The sequence below is a fragment of the Hibiscus syriacus genome, unplaced genomic scaffold, assembly GCF_006381635.1.
Source record: "Hibiscus syriacus cultivar Baekdansim isolate YM2019G1 unplaced genomic scaffold, ASM638163v2 tig00111741_pilon, whole genome shotgun sequence".
Taxonomy (NCBI): Eukaryota; Viridiplantae; Streptophyta; class Magnoliopsida; order Malvales; family Malvaceae; genus Hibiscus; species Hibiscus syriacus.
Genome location: NW_024063166.1, coordinates 1032859 through 1044144, shown reverse-complemented (window position 1 = coordinate 1044144; position 11286 = coordinate 1032859). Strand labels below are relative to the sequence as shown.

The 11286-nt window shown below is 32.5% G+C and overlaps 1 protein-coding gene across 1 annotated transcript; it reads right to left on the bottom strand.

Moving 5' to 3' along the window:
- Positions 1 to 342: 342 nt before the first annotated feature.
- Positions 343 to 10985, bottom strand: LOC120168935 (putative F-box protein At4g38870). The gene is made up of 2 exons (XM_039177185.1): positions 10915 to 10985; positions 343 to 1210 (listed from the first exon to the last, which is right to left on the bottom strand). The coding sequence occupies exons 1-2, from the start codon at positions 10983 to 10985 to the stop codon at positions 343 to 345; spliced, it is 939 nt and encodes a 312-aa protein (XP_039033116.1).
- Between the last annotated feature and the right edge of the window lie 301 nt (positions 10986 to 11286).

Sequence of the window (11286 nt, the reverse complement as noted above, 5' to 3'; positions counted from 1 at the left end):
TCAATAGAAGACGTACATGGAGAGCCAACGATAGTAGCATTATTGGAAAACCTCATAAGATAATATAGTCGGCATAAACTGCACAAAGAGAGAAAATCCCATTGAATCTTACCCATTTTTGTTGTTGTTCCCCACCGATGTTCGTGTTCAGTATCAAGTTGATACGTCTTCAGCTGGCCAACGTATTATATGTTCCTCATGCTCTGCTCTTCCATTGACTGAAAACTAGTTCTCAACATAAAAAAAAATGTAAATGGTCAAATTAGTATGGATGCCAAGATGTTTAGGCTCTCGTTTCTAGGGGTCGAACAACACTAGTTCATGATCCGGGGTCTCAAGAAATTATTCACCATTTTTCCAAAACCTCAATAGTCTCTTAACTCCAAAAACGGATTCAATACTGAATTGTTTAGTCCATGATCCATTCATAACCCATAAATAAAAAGACTTGTCGGTACCTAGCAACGGATAAACAATAACACCAAGCAATCCCTTAAACTCCAAAACTTGACCAACAAAAAACCTACCAAATTCAGGCAACGGTAAAGTTGAAAACTTTTCATTAACCATGTCCAATGAAAGGAAAATGTAATCAAAATTCCCACTTGCCTGCCAATAATAAAACCCATTTATATAAATATTGAACTCAGGAGGACCATCATAAGGATAAACATCATGAGCTGAAATTTCCTTCCATGAATCACTTTTAAGGGAATACAACTCAACTTGGTGATTCCAAGCAGGAATTCTGCTTACGTCTTCCTTGTGTTCAAAATAATTAGTAACAAATCTCACAACTTTATAGTCACTAATTTGATAATCAAACCCAAAACCAAGGCAATCAAAACTAGTGAAATCTACTAAAGGAGAGCGAGAGACCGAGGATTGAGGAAGAATTTTGAACTCCCTAGTTGATGGATTCCAAAGGGAAACCTTATCATCCCTTCGTAAACACACCAATCCATTACAAGGTCCAGAAACTGCAGGACCAGACTGACAATGCTCGAAAAAGGGTAAGTGAATGTTGTGTTTTACTGTAAAGTTTAGGCCTTTCTCGATGGAAAGTTGAGAGAAATAATGGGTGACTTGGGTTTGGAACTGACAACATTTGAGGAGGAGATTAAGGTTGTTTTTTCTGAGGTTGTTTTGGTGATGTTTGGAAATGAAATGATGGGTTCGAAAAGATGAAGACCAAGGTTTGCAGACGCACCTGAAACACATCAAGGATTTAACAGGAAGATTTGAGAGAACGTCCAAAACCACCATTTATGGTGCCTAGATTCTAGTTCTGCAACACCCTTGCATTCTCTCTATCTGTGTTTATCGATGATTGTATTTGGGGAACTAATAAATCCAATGAAAGTGATTAACGAGAATTTTTCTTATTTTCTATTTTGCATGACAAAAAGAAAAGGGGCAACGACAATGTGCAAAGATTAACAATTAAATGTTCATGGACTGCACTGACGGGCCAGGCCGAGCCCTCTACTTCTTCTCTAAACCCATAGCTTATCCTAAATCAAATTGAATTTAGTATATAAATGATTTTCGACTATAACACTGTTTTATTGAGTCTCATGATTATTAAAAATTATGAAATGATTCTTTAATTATGGGATGTTGTTTTATTGAGTCATTCAACTATTAAAAGTTATGAAATGATCACCCGACTATTCATATATTTCAAACTCGTCTTTTTTTGTTAAAAATTGAAGGCAGTCTAAGTTGGACATTAACTTACTGACTATGATATAATAAAAGCTAATTCCGAAATCTCAAACGACTATCATATCTCAGTCAACATATTAACATCCAGTTCAGATTATCATCAAACTTTTAACAAAAAATATGAGTTTGGAACATATGAATAGACATGAGATCATTTTGTAACTTCTAATAGTCGATGAACTCAACAAAACAACACTCTATAGTTGAGGGACCATTTATGTATTTTACCCAATAAAGTTTTACATTTTATTTAATTTAAGATAAAATTCAGGGTACAAACCAACTTAACTGAGTGATTAAAAGAATCGTTGTTATTTCTAGAAGTCACGGGTTTGAGCAATAACTACTGCAAGGGTAATTGAGCATTTATTTTATTGTCAAATGGTTAATAATACTAAAAATAGATATCACTCTGTAATCACCTTTAGCTGAATAAATAAAATAAAATTCAAAAACTAATTGTGTACATTTTATTTTTTTTAAAACATATCCATTTTAATCATAATAATAATAATTTTAAGTATTTCTTTTGATAAAAGAAAATACTTTATATATTAAGATTAAAAATATATATTTTATAATATAAATCTATTTATAGAGAGAGACAAAATCGAAAGTGTATGGGTCCCGCCCTAACCCATCTTTAAGACTAAATCCTTATAGACTTTTTGTCGCACGGTCGAACTGACACCCACCTCTCCCCACTTTTCTCAGGATGGGTTTTGAACGCCACACTCTTATGTGCGCCTTCCACGTGTGGAGAGTCGGTCCACACAGCAGAAGAAGAGTTGAGAGTAAAGTGAGTTGGAGGGAAAAGAGAAGCATGGGAGGAAGGTGGTTTCGGACAAAGGACAGGGGCCTACTTCCCATAAAAACCACCAACCTGGTTTTTGAAACTGCTCTGGCAAAGATATCCATACCCTCCCATTACAAACACAACACCTATAATGCATCTAAAAACAATGGTAACAATATTCAAATTACTAAATATATAATTATATAGTATATCATTCAAAAATAGGGTAAAGTACACAAATGTTCATCCGACTATAGGATGTTACTTTTTTGAGTCTCCCAACTGTTAAAAGTTACAAAATGATCTTCTGGTTATATAATGTTGTTTTTTAGTTCATTAACTATTAAAAGTTATAAAATGATCACCTAACTATTTATATATTCAAAATTCGTCCTTTTTTCAGTAAAAAAATTGAGCTCATATGAACTGCACGTTAACTTGTTGACCGAGATACGATAGTCGTTTAAGATTTTGAGATTATATTTTTAACATATCTTAGTCAGTAGGTTAACATCTAATTCGGATTGTTGTCAATGTTTTAACAAAAAGGGATTGGTTTGGAACATATGAATAGCGGTGTAACCATTTTGTAACTTTTAATAGTCGAGATACATAACAAAGCGATGTCTTATAGTCGAGAGACTCAATTTATCAAATATGAATCTTTCTCTATATATCTTCTAAAATCAATCATCATAAGTAAGATGATTATTGGATCAAGTGGAAAAAAATTCAATATTGAGTTTGTAAAATTTAAATCAAGTAAAATTTAAATCATAAATTTATTTAAATTTTATTCAAAATTAAATATAATTATTTATGATATTATGATACTTGTTGGTTTCAATTTAAACAATAATTCTCTCTTATCATGTACAATATATATATATATATATATATTAAGTAAGATTTATAATATCATTTAATAAATAAATTATCATATAAAATTATTTAATATATTTATAATAATATTATTAATTTTTATTAAGCTAAAAGTGATTACATTAAATCACCCTTGTAGTTGCTAATACTCGAACTCATGATCTCTAGAAACATTAAAGATTCCTTTAACCACTGAGGTAAATTGGTTCTCGAATTTATAATATTATTTCTAAAAGAATAATTTTTCTAAAGGATAAAATATTTATTGAATTACGATGAATTCAAGAAATTGATGTAAAGAACAAATTTACATAGGGTTGCATATATAAAAAATAAATTGAACAAAATATAAAATTAAGAGGCAAAATTAAAAATGAGAAAAATTAATTTTCAAAAGAAAATTAAAGTTAAACATTTATATTATAATGATTGAGGGGTACATAATTCAAATTTGATAAAAATAAAATAAACATAAATTAACTATGAATTAAAGAAATAGAAATATTTATACTAAATCAGCAACAATTGAATTATTTAACTCTAAAGTTTAAAAATTAGTGTAATCTTGTCCAGGAGGGCGCTAGACTGTGGATTGAGGAAGGATTTTAAATTCTCACGTAGATGGGTTCCAAAGGGAAACATTATGTCCAATATATGGCTCTGCTAAACACAGTATTCCATTACGACGACCATCAATTTAAGGTGAATACACAAAATTATTGAAAAAGAGTAAGTGAAAATTGTGTTTTACTCTAAAGTTTTGGCCTATCTCGGTCGAAAGTTGAGAGAAATAATGGATGTTATCACGAGTGACCGTCACAACAGTTGAGGAGGAGATTAAGGTTATTGTTTTTTAAATTGTTTTTGATGATTTTTGGTAATGAAATGAGGGGTTTCAAAAGATGAAGACCAGGGCTTACAAACACATCTGAAACGGGTCAAGGATTTAAAAGGAAGCTTTGAGAGAAACTCCATCACCAACATCTCTGGTAATTCAGTTCTATTTTTTATCAACCCTTGCATCTTCTTCTTTCTTCCTCTTTATCTTCTCTACTTCCTCTGGTATCTCTTTGACGCAACAATCGACTTATTCCTTTGAAACTATCTTAACCTCCTGTAGGATATTCCATACTCCTTTTCCTTGATTAAGCTCACATATTATTTTACCCTTTAAACAAAATTAGTGTCATCCGCCCAATGAGTGAACCACTTGAAAGGTCTATGCACTACTTTCACAATTTCTTCCTTCAACACCACCGATTTGTGATCAGACAGGCTTCTAGGCAATGTGATCCCCAATAGTTGGGGAAACTTATTTAAAACTTCAGTGGTTACAAGAATTCTATCCAGTATGATTGTATTAGCATCACCACTTCCTCTAAACCATGTGAACTTGCTTCCAATTAGTGGTAGATTAACTAGATTGTTGTTCGAAATAAACTCCCCAAAACTTCTCATTAAATTATTGTGGAAGCTTACTCCGATCCTTTCAGAATCTGATTTAACTGTGTTGAAATTCCCTTCGACAATAACGGGGCCACTAATCTCAGCAATTAACTCAGTAAGGTTCAAAAAGAAAGATATCCGCTCCCCTGGATCGTTCAACGCATATACATTTACCACTCCAGCTTCTAAATTAACATGAGAAAATACTTTTTCAGTAATAATGAGATTAGCCCCCTGAAGCACCAATGAATGGTGCGAAGGCTAACTCTCCAAAGTATCTTCCCATCAAACGTCTTGATGTCCAAGGATTAACGAGTGACAATTTCATTTATTGCAATAAGGTCGATTCGACTCGAAAAACCAATTTTTTGACTTGACTCGATTTGAAAAAACTCGACTCGAATTGACTTCGAGTTGTAGTTTCATAAACTCGACTAAAAAAATTTCAAGTTCTAATTGAGTTGTAAAATACAACTCGAATAACTCGAAATTTTTAGTAATTAGTATATTAATTTTTAAGTTTGAGTCGAAGTATGAATCGAATCCCTCGACTTTGTTTGGTATATGTAAATTAAAAATAAAAATACGAAAAAATATATATGTATTATATATAGTTATAAAATAACATTTAAATTGGAATAAAATAATGTCATGATACTGTAAATATTTACAATTAAATTTAAATAGAAAATTGAAAATTTGACTAAACTTGAAAAAATTTCAAGTTAACTCCGACTTATAAAATAAGACTCGTCAACTCGAATAACTTAAAATTTTTTATTTTACTCGACCGAACACTCACCCCTACTTGCAAGAACACAAATCATGCTTTACACGTTGAAATTACACGAATTATGGCCCTTACTTTTTCCTTTTTATCCATCCCTCATACGCTTCATGATAAAATTGAAAAAAAATCATATTAAACAATTAGACAAAAACACACATGCAATGAATCAAAACTAACTGCTATAATCACATTCTTTCAGCATCCTCAATTTCCTCGAATCTTCTGATCACTTCACTCATAGGCACTTTGAATTAAAACCTTAGTTAGGAGCCTTGTTAAAAACCTCCCTAAACCTAAATGGAGGAAAAGAGTACTCCTACAAAAATCAAAACAACACTATAAAGTAATCTCCATAGACAATACAACCGTCACAGAGTTCAAACTAATTCTCCAACAAGAGACCTAACCCGACTATTGAGGGCATAATACTAACCTAAGAAGTACCACCAGAAAACTTATTAACCTCGAAATTGTGAGAAACAACAGCCCTGGAAATGTTTGACTATAACAAATAGTACTGAATATTACTTCCCACCGGTAGGGTTGAATTTGTTAGAATAGAAGAGGAAATTTTGTGAGAGAAAACATTGAGATTCAAGCAATGGAATCATGAAAGCTCTACGTTTGATCTTAACAATAAGTTATTTTCACTAGGTGATTTCAGTTTCAACTTGTTTGTTTATTCATCATCTGATTCTGAGGAGTTGGATATTTCGTTAATTATTTTCAAGTTTCAGTCCGAAAGAAAAACCTGACTCCAATTGAGATTGTGGTGATTCCAGACTATCAAACTCTCTAATCGTCGAAAGAAGTTATAAAATAAATTTACAAGAAATTGTATGAGACTTAAATAAGTTGTCGAAAGAAAATTTTGAACAACTATAAAACCTTATCACTTTGACGCAACAATAAACTTATTCAAAAAACTATAAAAAGAATAGAAAATATGGTGTCTAAACATAAAGGAAAAATATCTATGGAGGCACCATCATATTATCAAAGGAGTCAAAGGATAAATTAAAAAAAGAAAAAAAAACTAGCCATTAAGTTTATTTTCTTTATAATTTTTTTTTCAATATTTTCATTTAAAAAATTAAAGTGAACACGACATTCCAATAGGATGAGTTCCTCTACATAGCCATTGAGATGACCATTTAAAAAATTATTTTTTTAAATCAAGGGGATTCATCATTCTAGCAGGACAAATTCCCCCTGATATAATAGTTGGTTTTAATTATCATTTTTTTCTTTATAATGGAGCTCCTGAATTATAAACATCTTTTAAATATTGTATGATACTCGATGGATTTGTAAACTATTCAGTTGGAAGAAAAATTAAGATAGTAGTTGTTTCCGATGGACACATTAAGTAAATAAGTATGATATTTGTATTGGTAGTAAATTTTAAATAACAAAAAATAGATTAAATTTGTGCCAAACCAAATAGACATAAATATTAGATATGAATATTTATTGGGAAATACAAATGCCAAACCATTTGTTTTTTTGTTTTTTTGCAATCATGTGATGAATGATACAAGGTCTTTACTCACAATATCTCATTTCAGCAAAACCATTAAACCAATGTAAGGATGAGCACCAATCTGTACAGGCTACTCATAAACATATATATCCCGTGGGATATACGTACGAGCATGCGATCCTCTAAGGACCCTCAAACTATATTAAAAACTATATAAATACCCATATTCGACATGTTTGACACTCGCATATGAGCACGAACAACCTAAAACAATACCTCTTCAAGAATGCAATCCATTTACCTCTAAAACAAATAATTTAGGTCCATAATGAAAATCATCTCACACAAAAAGGTCTGGAATTTCGACTCTTAAATCGGAAAAGCGAACATGCAAAATCAAGTAAACTCTCTATATGCACAAACAGAAGCTCACGTGAACTATTATATATATGCAGAAAAAAAGAACGATTTCCAGAAATATTCCACAAAGGAAACAAAACCAAACCATTGATGTTGTTTCATTGGATCTAAAGTACAGACAATAACACATGATCATAACAATTCCAACAATAATAGTTCCTAGATTCAACTTCAAATGACATTCAACTATTGGGGACATTTACTTCTATGAAGCAAAGTCAAGAAGGGAAAACACTCCGAGTCTAGCATATACACGCACCAGCAAATCATAATATGCAAGTCAATAGAACTGCATATAAGAGTTAACAACTAAGCAAATATATAGGGAGTAATTTTGCGCATCCACTGAAACAACAAAAGTAAACAGAAACCTAAACAAGTCAACATTATTTGAGAACATCACAAGACAATATAGTTGAGATAAAGTGCATAACAAGAGACCAAATCCCGTTAATTCTTTCCTCTTTTGTTGTAGCTCCCCATCCATCGTAGTGTTCAATATCAATTTAATGCACCTCCGGCTGGCCGACATATAATACATTCCTCGTGCTCTTGTCTTCAATTTATTGGAACCAAGCTCTCAACATAAGCAATAATTTGCGTTTTTTTCTCGATAAGCATGTATACCAAGATTTTTAAGTTCTGGTGTGGAGGGGTCAAACAACACCAATACATGATCAGGGCTCTCAAGAAATAATTCGCCATTTCTTCAAAACCCCGAAGGCCTATGAACTCCAGGATCAAATTCACACTTAATTATTTAGTCCATGATCCATTCAAAACCTATAAATCAAACATACTTATCAGTTCCTTCCCTAGGATAAAAAATAGCACCAAGCAATCCATTAAAGTCAAAAAGCTGCAAATAGTATTGTGCTAAAGTCTCACCAAATTTAGGCAGTGGTAAAGTTGAAAACTTTTCATTGACCATATCAACCAAAAGAATAAGGTCATCACTCATCAGAATCACCAACTGCCACCCTATAACTCAACTTGAATCACTTTTTAAGGGAATATAACTCGAATTGGTTGTTCCAATCAGCCATCAACCCTTCAACTAGATTCTCTTCAAAGTAATTAGTAACAAATCTTACAACTTTGAAGTCATCAGTTTGAGAATCATACCCAAAACCAAGGAAGCCAAATCTAGTAGAATATACTGCAGGAGTTTCTACAAGTTCTCTTTCAATCCATATATTTTGCTTCGAAGCAATAGTTTTCAACTTTGTTTTATGTTTTCCGATTAAATATTCATAAAGAATTATAAATTAACCACCTACAATGAGATTATAAGTAACATGCCAAACCTTCTTTTATTCCGCAGTCATGTTATGTATGAAACAAGGCATATCTCATTTCAGCAAAACTATCAAACCAATGAGCACCAATCTGTTCAAAATCTCAATAGGTATCCTGTAAGGGCTATTCGATTATGTAGGTATCCCGTATCCTGTGATCGTACATTTCGGGATATAGGTACGAGAATATGATCCTCTAAGGACCCTCGAATGACATGAAAAAACTATCAAAATACTCGTGTTCGGCACTCACATCCAAGCACGAACAACCTAAAACAAGACCTCTGCAAGACTGCAATCTATTTACCTCTAAAACAAATAACTGAGGTCAAGAATGAAAATCATCACACATAGAAAGGTCTAGAAAAACAAACATGCAAAAACAAGCTAACTCTTTATAAGCACACACAGAAGCTCATGTGAATTATCATATATATGAAGAAAAATACAACAATTTCCAGAAATATTCCAAAAAGGAAACGCTTTCAAGAAAGTAGTGTTAACCCATTTACCCCTGCAAATACTCTTAACAATGGCTTCACACAAAACAAGACCAAACCATTGACAATGTTTCATTGGATCTAAAGTACAAATAATAATAACAATAGTTCCTACGTTCAACTTCAAATTACATTCAACTATTGGGGACGTTGAGCTCTCATAAGCAAATTCAAGTACAAAAAGCACTCCCTGTATGGCGTATATATGCACCTGCAATCATGATATACAGGTCAATAGAACTGCAGATCAGAGTTAAAAACTAAGAAAATCTGTAGGACGTAATTTTGTGCATCCACTAAAACAACCAAAAGCAAACATAAACCTAAACAAGTCAATATCTAGGGCATGTATATATAATTCAAACAATAACAACAATATTTGAGAACATCACTAGACAATATAGTTGACATAAAGTGCATAGGAAGAGACCCAATCCCATTAAATCTTACCTTTTTTGTTGTAGCTCCCCATCCATCTTAGTTTTCAACATCAATTTGATTCTCCTCATGATGGTCGTCGTATTATACATTCCTCATGCTCTGATCTTCCATTCAATGGAACCAAGCTCTCAACATAAGCTGTAATGTGCATTGTTTCCTGATAAGCGTGAATACCAAGATTTCTAAGCTCTTGTATGGAGGGATCAAATAAAACTAGTTCTTGATCTGAGCTCTCGAGAAACAACTCCCCATTTTTCCAAATCCCCAAAGGTCTCTCAACTCCATGAACAGATTCAACACTTAATTATTTAGTCCATGACCCATTCATAACCCATAAATCAAAAGACTTGTCAGTTTCTTCCCTTGGGTAAAAAATAGCACCAAGCAATCCATTGAAGTCCAAAAGTTCCAAATAATATTGTTCTAAAGTCCCACCAAATTCAGGCAGTGGTGAAGTTGAAAACTTTTCATTAACCATATCAAATGAAAGAACAAGGTGGTCAATTGTAAATGCCTGACAATAAATAAACCCATTGACATAATTATTAAACAAAATAGAAGGAAAACCATCAATCTCAGGATATGAAATTTCCTTCCATGGATCGCTTTTAAGCGAATATAACTCAAATTGGTTGGTCCAATCTACCATCAACCCTTCATCTAGATTCTCTTCAAAGTAATTAGTAACAAATCTTACAAATTTGAAGTCATCAGTTTGAGAATCATACTCTAAACCAATGGGACTAAAACTAGAGAAATCCAGTAGTCCAGGAGAGCGTTGGACTGTGGATTAAGGAAGGATTTTAAACTCTCTGGTAGATGGGTTCTAAAGGATAACATTATGTCCAAAAGCATCTAGATCTTCTAAACACAATATTCCATTACAAGGGCCATGAACGAAAGGTCCATGCACAAAATTCTCTAAAAAGGGTAAGTGAATATTTTGTTTTACTCTAAAGTTTTGGTCTTTCTTAGTCGAAAGTTGAGAGAAATAATGGATGTCATCACGGGTGCCACCATGACAACGTTTGAGAACGATATTAAGGTTATTGTTTTTGAGGTTGTTCTGTTGATGTTTGGTAATGAAATGAGTGCTTTCAAAAGATGAAGACCAGGGTTTACAAACGCACCTGAAACGGGTCAAGGATTTAACAGAAAGCTTTGAGAGAATCTCCAACACCAACATCTCTAGTAATTTCATTCTAGTTTTGATCAACCCTTGCATCTTCCCTCTTTATATTCTCTATTTCATTTGTGTTTTTCAATAGATGATTTTGTTTGGGGAAATACGATGAGAACTAATATGAAAGAAAACGAAGACAGACAAAACTTATAACATGTAACATCAAATGTTTTTCTGTAACAAGAAAACTACAATGGAAACTGATAATTGGTTACACTACTTTGATGAGCTTGGTCGAGCCCTTTTAAAATCCATTAGCTTATCATAGACAGGGTTTGCACAATATTAACAATATACAATATATTAGTATTTTAAAATA